A 14,141-nucleotide genomic window follows, 5' to 3' on the forward strand; every position below is an offset into this window, starting at 1 on the left:
GTACCAAGGTAACAATGCATAGTATGCAACTAACTGCATCATGCACAGTATACAATCGTTTTGCACCTAACGTAAATGATAACATACATGTAACTCACCACACCTAGGCTCCAAGGTATATGATAAATGATAAGAGTACAACAATAAGAAAGCATGCTAGGCTACGTGGTTTATGTTAAATAACAGCACACAACAGAATCATAAAAGTTGAATAATAACAGCACACAACAGAATCATAAAAGTTGAATAATAACAGCACACAACTGAGTCATATAGGTTAAATAATAACAGCACACAGCTGAATCATATAAGTCAAATATTACCACCACACAATACCAGCAGCTAACATTTTGTCGTAATGGTGACTATCAATTGCCCTTAGAACAGTTTCGTAGTAATATCATAATATCACTTTACTGTGAACAGTTGTGGAAGAAATACCAACTTTTTGAAAGCTACCGTACGCAAGGTCATTATTTTTTATGATTCATGCTTGCAAACTTGCATGCGAGTTAAACAGGTTTCTCTACCTTGATGCCTTAAGTAAGGATGCGAAGTTGTTTATATATTTCTATCTTGCAAAACATATTGCAAGGCCACACTCAGTCATGTTGCAGCACCTGGTCTAATGGTTACTGTGACAGCCATAAAACGTCACCACTGAGCAGTCTGACCAGTAACAGAACATCAGGAGGCAGGAATGGTAGCCATGGGGCCGTGAAGCAGACAAGTGGTATTTAAGTATTCCTGCCAACCCTAGGAGGAGTAGCGTCTGATCTAACTGGATCACTACTTAATACACCATGCAAGTCTGTGGGTGTCTCCACCCGAATATTGTCTGAATTCGCTATCATTTTCTTCATTCCAGTAACAACTGACTTTGTATCTGTACGCGTAAGTCTGTGTTTCTGTAATTATGTTTGTGTGGGAACTCAATGTGGAGAGGGAATTTTACACTTCCTGGGAGCCCATCTCTTTCCAGAGTCTTGTTGATTGAAAGAGCCACCCTCATTCTAAGACTCCCTTTTTCCTTCACTGGGACCCTTCCATGTTGTAAGAGAATATATGGTTTACCGTTTATGACATTCTGAGAGACTGTCGTACAGTTTTCGCATAATCAATTATAATCTATTCTGCTCGCTACTCCGAAGCATGGCTGGGAGGAAAGTAATAAGAAACATATATACGTATATTCTGTAGGCACAATTCTATATTTCCACAACCTTCGATCTTATCACTTCTCTCTCAGGTTGCCAGGAATGTTGCTGGAGAGCCAGACTCTTTGATAAGCCCAAACTGATGACTAAACCTTGCAACTGGCTCAAATTGGGAGTCAAATTACTGATAGGTCCATATCTTCTAACAGGCCAACAATGAAGACTATAACTACCCACTCTTAAGTTTGTTAAAATTTCCTGTCTCATCCTCACAGTTTGTTTAGACAGCCTTTGTTCTTTAATGTTCAGCATCAATTTCCTATTTCCAACTAGCTTGTACCATCTAGAGTCTTATGGGTAATACAATTCTTTTTAGTTATTGGGACATCTTTTCTTTTCCACTAATGGTAGATCAGAAGCAACTCCAGCTTCGCCCTCACTCACACCAGCAAGGAATATTTTAACGATGACATTTACACGGCGTCTGGGCGAACAAGATGGCCTGGAGCTGTGTCAGGTACCGTGCCTGCGACATGGGGGTCTGGTTCTGACCAAGGTGAAGCAAGAGCAAGAGATCGATACAGTGGACGGCCGAAGGCTGTAGATTCGAAGCTTCAGACAAAGCTACAGGAGCAGGTGATGTAAGGGTTCAGATCTGGAATAGACATATAATGCGTTTTATTTGTTTCTTACACTGAAAGTTGTGCCAGATGTTAGAATCCATTTCTTTTGCAGTGGTTGATGTAACAGAGGCTCTGTACACGGAATAATAAGATGGTCCGGAGTATGCATAGGCGAGCCTATAGATGAAGCAGTGTTATTTGCACACCGTATTCCTATTTCAACTGAAGATATTGAGCATACAGTCTGTGTCTCTGTTGGTCGTGCATAGTATATAGGCATGTATTCTCTCGAACAGTATGCGTACAGCTTCAGTTTCTGACTTTGGACTGGCTTAGTTATATTACATTTCTTAAACGGAAGTTTTACGTAGCCCACAGACAGTAATTACCTCACAAGAATTCATTTTCAAGCACCTAAAGCCTTACGATTTTTGAAGGGAATGGACGAAAGAGAAGACTGTCAGAAGTAAAGCAGTGGCTGGCTTTGTATGTACACGTACTTCTGTGTAACAAATATCACAGAAGAGAGACAGACCCGCAACTGGTGAGATCTCCTCATTGTTATTTTTGTCCAGGTATGTCTCTAGGTAGACAAGTCGCCATCTGAGTTGCTGTGGAGTCTAGTGTGGTCATAACCAGTTGGTCTAGTAAAAAAAAAAAAAAGAAAAGAAAAAATACAGCGAGCGTGAACCGTGGTATTGCGTGGAGCTTGCTAACCCCCTCCACTATCCAAGAGCGCCATGGGTTCTCTCCAACATTCCTCAACATCGCTTTTTGTTTTTTCCGTTTGTGACACTGGAAGTTCAGAATACAAAAACTAGCCTCGTTCATCACAAACACAACTTGAACAAGGTCGACGTGACTTAAACTAAAAACAAGATCATGTTAACATCAACTGGGTGTTGTCATTTCCAAAGTATGCTGTAATCATATGGTGGTTCAGTGTCCACCGAGCCCCAGACACTATTGTTATCCCTCGCGGCGTCTGAAGTGAGCTACGTGGGAGCAATGTGGGCGTCGGTGTCTAAAATGGGTACGCACATACCCTCTGGAATATTGGGGCCGGTGAAGGGCAGGCACAGGCAGGGTGGAGCTCAGGAGTCTGGCTTCCTCTCCCACCCATCACCTAATATTTACTTTTGAATTGCGACAAATATCCTGCGTGCACGTGTTCCGCGCTTATGTGTACAAACATATACATTATCAAAGTCTGAAGTAAACACGTTCACTATTTTCAACATTATATAAAGCCAAGCAAGGAAAACTTATGTCGGAGGGAAAGTCAAACATTTCACAGCACAAATCTGATATCATCATAGCTATCTGCTCGCCTACTCATGTTTGCGCCAGGAACATGGTTTAGCCTGAGAAAAAAAATCACTTGGCCCTTTATTCTGATCCTCTTTTAGAAAGTTAAAACAGAAAGGAAGGATCCCCAGCTACCCAACTACTGCTCCTTTCACTCGCCCTTTACCACACTAAGAGACACGGAGGATATATATATTTTTTCCTATCCCTAGAGAAATAATATATATATATATATATAAGCTTCGGGGTGAGTCGAGAGGGGCCAGCCAATCTAATGGCTGAAGTTTTCAATGATACACAACACAGTCTCGCTTTTTCATCATGAGGAATACTTGGCTGTTTTATATGGGGAAAAAGTGTTTGACCTCCAGTGACCAATATGACTTCCTGACAACCTTGTTCGGCACCGATCGCCACAATGTCTTTTTCTAAAAAAAAAAAAAAAAAAAAAAAAAAAAAAAAAAAAAAACTATCACTTTGTCATCCACTGTCTAAAAAGGACAAGGTATTTGTCGTGAATGTCACAAAAATTAGTCTCTAGTAACTGTAAACAATAAGCTGCTAAGCACGTTCGTCAGCGTTTAGAAGTGAACGTGTCCGCAGAGGGTCGCGCGATACGTGTTTATTTTACGGCCATTGTTGATGTATACGCAACGCTGATAACAATGATGAGGTTGGGCATCTCAAAAGTCCTGCGGTGGTTGCTTGGGTACCTGGCTTACTGCAGACACACTGGCTGCAGGACGGTTGTGTGGTGAAAGGTTGCAGTCTTTCCCCGAAAATTAAGAAAAGGTTCTTTTACTATGGATTCTTCGATAAACACAAAACGAATCTCTCAGTGCTGGTTAGATGAAAAAAAATCGACTCCTGTTGCATAGCTTTCGGCAATGTCCCCGAGTTACCTTATTACATACACACCCGCACTGAGAATAATTACTTCAAGCACGGCTAATATATTAGCTCGCTGGTTCACCATATGGTGCAGACCTATCGACTGTCAGGGTCAATGACTCGTGACGGTCAAGTTATTCCTTGTCCATGTTTCAACCTCCCAGAGGTCGCTAAAATACACATGATAATGATCAAGCAGGACACCAAAGTTCCCAAATAACTACTTCCTATACATACTCAAACTCGACATTTCACAGAAAATGTGTTCCATTGGCTGATTTAGATAATACAAATACAAAGCATCATGATTATTCTCGCTTCAATATCCTGACACTTTCGTAATTATGGCAGGTGGTGGGTACATAAACATATTGTTCTATTCAACCTTCCCTAAATCACACAGTGGTAGCTATCACATTTGCGAGGATATACACTTACCTTCGGATAGAGGTTTTGTTTTTCACCGTCAATCTAGCTGGCTTCTGGCTGCCACAACGATGATATTCATTTTCATTGGTCTGAAACAGATGAGAATGACCAGTTATCTAACTTGTTAACCAGATTGTGTGTGTGCCATTATTAATTTCCATTTCCCTGCCGCTATAAGTAAATTTGGTTAAGTATGAAACCGAAGAAAATGAGTTACGTTGAAGCTGTCAAGACTCATGCAAACAAACTTGAATTACAAAATGTCATATCAAATTTACAAAAAAGAGCAAACATCAACAAAGTGAAAAAAATAGAAAGGTGAAGATATACAATTAAGATGAAAACTAGGAAAAATGACAAAATAGAAATTTTGACATTTATGGATTTTCCTGTCCTTGACAAACGAGCAACAGCTGCTCTAGCAACCTTTAGTAGAGAGAAACCTTGTTATAGGTCACCTGAGGTCTGAGGTCCACCTAAACAAACATTAGTAAGCCACCTTGACCAGTTGTAGGGAGCGGGGTCTCTGTTCTGGAGGAGGGGCGTGTACTGGGTAACAGCATCAGACAACTGACCCCTTAATGCACCATTTACGCCACTACATGATTTGGTACAAAAAGCACAGACGGCGTCTGACTGACTTATATCGTTATTTCATGTCCAGTTAGGAAATATGCATCTGTTAGTTGCTCCTTAACACTTCAGCCTAAATCTTATACCTTACATTTTCCTACATCTGTAACAGCCCTCTTAACTTACCCGTACACTACACCAGGTTGACTATAGCAAGGTACACTATACCAAGGTTGACTATAGCAAGGTTGATTTTTGTTAGACATATTTACTTCGTTATTGTTCCTCTCACAATAGGATATAATACCAGCAAGAACTGGTTGAAAAGAGAACAATGTCCATAGATCATGTCTGCGGTAACTCACAGCGCCTGAAGGTAACACCAGGTTATTGATATAAGACTGATCGAAGGCTGCGATAGCACAGATGTTTACATATATGGCAAATGTTATTCCTTATGAACTGACAAGTCACAGAAACTGCTCTCTCCTCAGAAATCGACGATTAGAGATTATCTTCAATTTCCTTACGCTATTCTCTAACGCCATTCGTTCATTTTCTTATATACATCGAGTAAACAAATGTCAAAGCAAGGGTTTGGAAATGTTTATATTCCTCTTTAAGCAAAACACGTTTCCGGAATATATCTTTTCGTCTTTTAATTATTCTTAGTCTCAAGCCATCTGTCTGTCCTAACTAAGGCTAAGACAGCAAAATGCTACTTTCGTGTCATTTCCTCCGTTTTATCCAAACTTATGCCACTAATACATCACTTATCTTTAAAGACGGGTGATATCAAAAGTTAAAAGATATGAAAACAAACTTTCAGTTAACCGAATGGATGGCTTTACTTCGACCTGCAACCCCATTGCCATGATAAAGCCGAGCATTTTCTTTGTTACCTTGTGTGGAAGTTTCAAAAACTAAGAAAAAAGTACATCATAATCCCGTCAACACAAATATTTGCTAGAATCATTAAAAATTTCAACATGCAAGTAATCGGTCAGTGGCGAAATTCTCGTCTTTACGACGTGGGAGAGTAACAGATGTGGCATATCCACGGCATCGTTCATAAATATTGGCAGGGATGAAGGACGGGTTACCACCAGCAGATTCGTTGGGCAAGCATTCATCCGCACTTTTCAAAGAGTCATATCAAACGTTCCTCCTTACAACATACACTGGCTAAGCTAAGGGTCAGCACACGACTGTTAGACGACCGCGACCCTGACATGGTTGCCTTTCTGTGGAGAGGTCATGGGTGGTGGAGACAGACCTCTTTTCCTTATACATGTTTCTGGATCATATACCAGAGTCACTTGACTACTTATCGCCTTGAATTACAAGTATAAAAATCAGTCTGAGGTAGATTTGGCATAATAAAAAGGTGTTCAGACACCATAATTAACTTTTTAAATGTTTTAAGTGGGGCACAGCTTTTACTTCTAGAGTGGCCCTATAGAGTCTAGTTGCCTAAACATTTTGTATGAAATTATGTATTTTTTTTTTACAAAACTGATTAATATCAGTATAATTCATTATGATAAACCTGAGAAAAATGATCAAGAAATATAGAATCTGAGTCCAAATAATCCTCATGTATACACCTACCTTCCTTTGTACCATTACCTGTAAAGCATCCTTATGATAGCAAACCCTAACTCTTCGGTAGACACATTCATGGTATCGCTGCTTTACCCCACTGGTAATTCATACCAGTTCCCTTTACTCTATGGTGCTCTAGTTCCATATCTGATGCCCTAGCACGCTAAGGGAATATAACCGTATCCCCCGTGTTACTACGTATCGACAACCAACGTATTCAAGAGAAAGTCTGAACAGAAGAAAATAGAGCGTTTCATGTGTCCTTATATGGGCGACACTGTGGCGAGTCAAGTGGTGCTCCGGACTGTCTCGACCTATCACGAGCTACTTCTTACGGCCCGGGAATCCCCTCCATGTGATTGGCCGAGACCATTGAGTGCCCTGCTACTTGACTGGTCACTCTATACCGTCAGTGTATATATGAAAAAAAAAAAAGATAATAACAATGAAAACCATCTTAATTTCCTCATCATTCATCTTTCCCAGAAATTCATCGCTATTACTAATCAAGAAAGTAATTCAGAAAACTGCGATATAAGAATTCTACAAACTTCACTAACGGGGAAAACAAAAATATTTGGACACCTTTAATAACATAAACCCGACCATGCCCTAAAATTTTGTCAAAGCACGATGGCTGCGGTGTCAAAACACTGAATGTATCATATCCTCCAACGACCAATGACATGGCACCGTACCTCCACTTCTAACATTTCCAAAATGCAATGGTGACATTTATAGGACCTTCTCTAAAGCCACTTCAGAGTTAACAAACGTCTTCTCTTAATACCACTGACGGTACCATGCTATCACTTAGAAAAACTTTATTGTATCCTAAACTACATCTAATGCTCCCATGATATTCCCCCAGTCCTGATACCCACATGGCACCAAATTATTCTTCTAACACTCCTTTGGTACCGGTACTCTCTTCCATCTATAACATTCATCTCAACGTACCATGACTATCCATATTTCCATGTGATCCTGCCACACCATGACACTCACATGGTACCATACCCCTCCCTTCACAACACCATGATACCTAATCAATCCTTTGACAGTACTTCATTAACATAGACGGCGCTCGACCACCTTTGGTATTCCACAGGTCACGTGTTTGATCTCTGACATTTGCAACTTCCAAGCGAATCACGCTTGCCCAATCCCACCTGACTTTCCATTCCACAGTAATTCACATCAAGATAAAAGATATAACATACAAGGTCTCAGAAATTCGCAAAACTCGGTTCGAAACAAAACGCTACTGCAAATCTGTGGCCAAATTTGGCTCAAACGAAACAAAGACTGAAAATGTAGGGTAATGCAAAAATACTACGAAGTGGTTCTTCGGTTATTGTTCAGTGAGGCGCGATTTGGATTTTCTTCCATCAAACATTTTTTAGGCTAGGTAAGTTACGTTCTGTAAGGTTACAGAGGACTATCCTGATCGCTATATTCCTCCTTTTCAAGACTGGTGCCGTCAAAACGCACAAAACGATACTCTCGCGGAAAGAATATTTCTTTCCACACTATCTTTATAAGAAAAAGTGTTAAAACGTTAGAAAAAGGAACATCACGTTAATAAATTCGGCTTCCTGCAACCTTCGGTTTACGACCATCTTAAGATTTAATCGGAAGAGTCGACTTGCAATAGGTTTCTTAAGACATGAACCCGCTTCGTTTCTCACCAGACCTGACTCCCCCGATCCCCCCCACCACCACAAGCGCCTCTTTGCCCCTTCATTATCACGAACTGCAGCTCAATCTAATATTATATATTTTCTATTTATGGATACGCATGTAAATGTATACACTATATAACTAAACATAGGTTAAGGGGTGTGTGTGTGTGTGTGTGTGTGTGTGTGTGTGTGTGTGTGTGTGTACAAAGCAATAAAAACATGGTACACACATACAAAGTTAAGAGAAGGGGCAAACGAGTGCAACAAAACAGAGAAATCACAAAATGAAATTATATGGTTGTGTATGTGTTTTTGAACCGTCATATGTCTTCGAAACTGTTTCAAAAATTAGTAGATATTTCTGAATTCCAGCATGGTTGGAGAAAGATTGGATCGAATAATTGACCGCAGCGAGTGAGATTCCATCCACTGAACAGGGTTGTTTAAGGTTGCTATGTTTTCCCCAGAATCTTACACACCGTAAACAAAACAAAAAAGCAGTAGGATGTAAGCACACCGTCCGTTTTGGCCTACATTACCACTGCCCTTTTATAACGCTTCATCTACATGTCAAGAAAAACACCCAAGTGGTTAAACTTTCTGCCGCAGCTAACATGCCAAGCAAAGCTGTTTCCTTACAAAGGCTAGAACTAAGCTAGGATATGTGTTTGGCTGAGCTTTTCTCCAACAATTACTGAGCCCCTCTTAAACTTATGGCACTGGATAAAGTTTTCCTACAAGGAGGACAGAGTGCGGCTCCCCGTCCAATATAAAAGTTTTCTTGCCATGGAGGTCAGCGACGATTCATGACCTTTCAAGTTTTTGGAGCAGAGGACAGGGTTTATTTTCTTTTTATCAAAAAACAAGATAACTAGTAACTAATAACAGAACCCCTGTCATCTTAGAAATAAAAATGTCACAACGATGTCTGCAGAGGCAAGCGCTTTTATCTCATGCTACTAAGAAAAGATCTCGTTACCTTATTCAAATTTCGTACTCTAGGTGTTTTCTCTGAGCTGTATACTAGTTAAATATCTTACGTGCACTAATACATTTGACGTCCAGTTTCTTGACATAAACCGTAGCTGTTAGCATCTATTGTTGTCTGTTTATGGCATTCGTTCCTGTTACCGAAGAGTTGCTCAAAAATTGAAGACGAATTTATATTCTACCACACCATATACATTTCTGACACCTTGCAATCAACTGGCACTATGAGTTGTGGATATATACAGATTACTGACGCAACACTACCTTTAAAAAACGAAAAAAGTGTCCGGAGTGTCGAAGTACTATCCTCACAAAAAGTAAACACAAGGTAACTGGCGCAAGGCGTTTGTCTTGTGACTTATCTTCCTTGACTAATTCGAAATATTAGCCTTAACTTTCCTTTTTTTCTTTTACTTTCTGCATACCTTTCACCGTGTGCAATTTTTTCTGCATAAAAGAAAGGGAAAAGAAGAAACAATATAGATATATGATTACGTCAAGCTTTACTGATTCAGTACGCGAAAATTATAAGCCGAAGGCTGATCTAGCCATACATTTATACCTTTGTCGTTCGATAAAGATCGGCACTCATCAAAAAATGACGGGAGACTAAGTTCCCTATCACTCCTCTCACCACTCTGGTTGTCTGGAGTGCATCCAGTAACCTTACTAGTCAGTCACAATCTAGATGGTTAGATACGATATATGGATAATTGGTCAGTGAGTTTTTAATTAAGTCCTCCAGTGGTGTCTCGAATATTTGCGAGTAGTGAGTCAAACAGGTTCGAAACTATGATGTTTACCCGTTTTCTCTTGAGTATCACTGGCACCTCTTGAACTCAGCTGGTATGAAAAGTTGGCCGTAACTTTTTGCTTTGTAGGTAAGCATGTGAAAACCTTAACTCGAGTAGCTCGAAGTGCTATCACATACAAACAGCTCAAGACGAATTAGTAAAGCCTAGCCTTATTATTGATTATGGAAACGGAAAACATATATAGGTGTCTTTGTTCACAGGTATCACCATGAAAATAATATACAACAGACTTGGGAACGGGTTAGAACTCCATACCTATACCGTAATGAATCAGATATCTAATACGCGATAACCTTAGACAACCTCTTCAATTCGGTGCACTGGGGTCTTGATCCTGGTAGTTGCATTGTATCACAAGATTCCCTGCACCTGCATCAATGTATAAGGTTTACCTCAGGTACTGTGTATGGCTTTAACATCTCTAATATTAGCTACTACCAACAGACTTCGAGCGCAGATTCGAATAGGCCATTATGTGAACCAGACTCCTCCTCCAACAAGTCTCAGGCAAAGACTATAGCCTTTGCGTAGGATCCAACCCAATATGCCTCGTATTTTGGGGTACAGATCTCGACTCAGGTGTCCATGTCTGTTTATTCTGAAGCTGTATAACGGACCATTGTTCAGTTCCCTGGGAGAGCAAACTTCTTATAGATGTGACTTTTCAGCTCAACACAAAATATAAAGGTCTACTCTAACTCAGGAGGGAGCAGCTTCCAGTTATGTCACTGTGCGGAAGTAATTTCTAAAAAAATCTAAAAGAGAATGTCATATAATCACTTGCTTGACATTTATCAGGAAAAACTTATGTTGCACATTTTCCAGATTACCAACTTGTGTGATGGTGAATCTGAAATCTATTCCTTCAGGATTATTCAGCCGAATCCTTGCTATTCCAGTCAAATGTATAAAAACAATCAACAATCTGAAAAATCTTACGTCACTCGACCGCACCACAAGACGTCCACGTTAAACGTAATTTTTTGACGAATGGAATTTTAAACTTCTCAGACATTTCAAGACCAATTTCATGCTGTCTACGTCGGTGCCGAACATGGTGAACTCGTGGCCTTGGCCTATGAGGCTGTGCCTTCAAGAACACAGAGTGAGAAGAACTGTACTGCTTGAACTTGCTGACATCATCCATTATTATCACGATGGTGAGTGATGCAAGCAAGCAAGCACGGTATATGCCTGCTTGACGTGTGAAATTAATCATAAGAGAATACCATAATCCTTGCAAGGGAATTAAAAAGAAAATTTCCTACAGCTCTTTGTCCTATGATAGTGAAGCTGAGCAATGAAAAAGAACTCTGGAACCTGTTCCGTGAACACTTTGACTTTCATGATTACTTTGTGAGGAAACGATTGTCGCCATTAAATGTCGTTCATCTGTTTATTAAGTATCCATCACATTCGTCATGTTTACGAGAAAATAAGCTGATAAAGGTCAATTTACATACAGTATAGAGAACACAAACTGCTCCGTTCATCATATCAATATCAAAAACCAAAATATTATCGAGATTTTTCATCTCTGCTAAACTCAAGTTAAACCGGATGAAATTCATGTGATCGCCTTTCTGAATAAAGCAATTATATGTAGCAATCATTAAGTAGCCTAAACGTCAGTTTATGCAAACCACTGTATTCTGATCAAGTGATGTTTCTCTAAGTCGATATTCTTTACCAAGGGATGTCCGTACTGGAAGTTGTCAAAATCCATGATCATAAACCCAAGGAAGGTTACTCCAACTCTTTGTCCCATATTCACAAGAATTTGTCATCCTTATCACATGTCTCATGTAAAGTTACGTAAGATCATTATATGCTGTGAATATCACAACCTCTCTTTCAGGTGGTGACCAGTTCGAGGAGACGAGCTCCTTGGTTAGGTTTTCACTCTCATATAACGGTAAGGGTCTTCTGTACAAGTCTTTTTTTTTCTTACAACGGTAAGGTTCTCCTGTACAAGTCTGACTTCATGCTCATACAACAGTAACTCTCTTACAAACGTCTGCTTTCATGCTGACATAACGGTATGGCTCTGTATAACTATGTCCACTTTCTCGTTTCTGCATCGGGAAGGCTTTGCTGTACGACAATGTCCACTTTCCTGTTTCTACAATGGCAAGGCTCTTCTGTACAAGGCTGTTTTCAAGCTTACTTAAAAACAGTGAAAATAAAAAAAAAAACAGTCGGCTCAGTAAACGCTCAAAACAAATGGTAAGCCGTTAAGAAACTGAAGGAAAGTAGCCCTGACAGGTCGAGCGGTAGGCTGTACCGACCAAGCAACTTTGACTCCGCTGAGAGAAGCCATAACGGTTCCACTTCTCACGTCCTATATTCTGATTTACTCACATTTTCTGTCCATCCAACTGGTAAATCTATGGCAGCCATTATCAGAGAGATTCACTCCTATTAACAATGAATATTCATTAGCATGGTGAGAAATTGGCACAAAGAACAATGCAATGATGGTATCACACAATAGAAATCACACGTAATTGTCTCTTATCTGTTTACGATGTAAATAACAACAGAAATTATGGAAGTAACTCTTTGAAAAAAAAAAAAAAACTAGGTAGGAAACGAATGAAGATTGTAATGGTTGCTGTGCGAAAAAGTTCCACATGTGTGATAGCTGGAACAGGTTTGCTTTTTCTTGTCTTCGACAGACGTGTTTGTCACGTACAAAGGATAGGTCAGAACCTTCCACTCTCACCTTGCATCTATGTATCGTCTATATTCGAAAAATCTATTTTCCACATAATTTTTGGGAGAGGAATTGATCCGAAATGTCGAAAGGGAAATGCAGTTTGTGGGGTTTCCAAGACACATGACAGGTAGAGAATGAATGCGAGTGGATGCTGCCTCTCTTCGTCTGTTCCTGGTGCTACCTCGCTAATACGAAAAATGGCGATCAAGCATTACGTATATATATATATATATATATATATATATATATATATATATATATATATATATATATATATATATATATATATATATATTGGACTAGGCATTCTTCATTTTTTAAAAAGCTTTTCATGAAAAGTTTGATGTAAAATGATCAGCGAGGGATAAATGTTCGATCATTTTAGCGTAAAGAAAAAGTGAAGACTCAAGACGCGACCATTCAGGCATCATTGACGATTTTTCTGATATGTGTATATAAAAAAAAAAAAAAAAGAATGCTGAACAATTGAGATGAAATGCTTTTTCTGTCAAAAGTCAGTAATTCCTCAGCATTATATAATGCTTTACTTGCTCTGATAAGAAACTGGGTCTGTCGACTGTAAAAAAAAAAAATGATTTAGCAATAAAGGTAGAACTGAATTCAAGATAGAAATGTCAAATATTGCATGGCGATATCTATCCATATTTAACAAGGTCTTCCACTAATTCTACCTTTCTAAACATTCATGCAAGTTGAATATAGGAGTCAACATCCATTCTTCAAATGCAGTAAACGAGAAATATAAAAAAGCTAATCTGTGTGACATACCTTACCAGTACCTAAATCTGGTCAACTTCATCGGAACTCATCCTAAAAGGCAACAAACGATTCATGCAACACTGCTTGCATTTCTAGTGTCCCGTTTTTCAACAGGGTTCCATAATATATGACAGCGAAGGGAATGTGTTATGGGAAGGTATGGATGAAAACTGCGCAAAAAGGGTGTAGTGTTAATCCTACATTGGAAGAGGTGAGGGAGCAAGGGATTCATTTTCTTTCTTCAAAGAACACATAAGAGGACATATAACTAATCAATTTCCCTTTCTATATGTCTGAATCAGTGTGAAATTCCTTACTATTACTCTAAGTGATTTTGGGAGGCAATCTGCTTAAAGCTGATATTGGCGTCATGTATGTAAATCTATGTTAGTCTGAACCTCGACGGAATATTGCAGAAAGATAGTGAGAGTACTTACGACGGAGAAACGAGAGAGAGAGAGAGAGAGAGAGAGAGAGAGAGAGAGAGAGAGAGAGAGAGAGAGAGAGAGAGAGAGAGAGAGAGAGAGATGCAGGAGCAAGAAGAGTGCAGGGGTTCGGTCGGGGGA

General features: G+C 39.5%; 1 protein-coding gene across 2 annotated transcripts in view; it reads right to left on the reverse strand.

Annotated features, from left to right (window-relative positions):
* Window positions 1-9,540, reverse strand: part of Cdk1 (Cyclin-dependent kinase 1) — a 52,467-nt gene extending 42,927 nt beyond the window's left edge. The window contains exons 1-2 of one of the 2 annotated variants that reach the window (XM_071659202.1): window positions 9,526-9,540; window positions 4,418-4,497 (exon numbers count right to left, since the gene is read on the reverse strand). Coding sequence is in view for 1 of the 2 variants with exons in the window: in XM_071659200.1 (XP_071515301.1) it covers window positions 4,418-4,497; window positions 9,312-9,347 (116 nt within the window). In the remaining variant the exon portion in view is untranslated. Of the gene's footprint in view, window positions 1-4,417; window positions 4,498-9,311; window positions 9,363-9,525 lie in introns of those variants that run through there. The other variant, XM_071659200.1, reaches the window with a different exon arrangement.
* Window positions 9,541-14,141: the final 4,601 nt, after the last annotated feature.

Source organism: Panulirus ornatus, chromosome 67, assembly GCF_036320965.1.
Source record: "Panulirus ornatus isolate Po-2019 chromosome 67, ASM3632096v1, whole genome shotgun sequence".
NCBI lineage: Eukaryota > Metazoa > Arthropoda > Malacostraca > Decapoda > Palinuridae > Panulirus > Panulirus ornatus.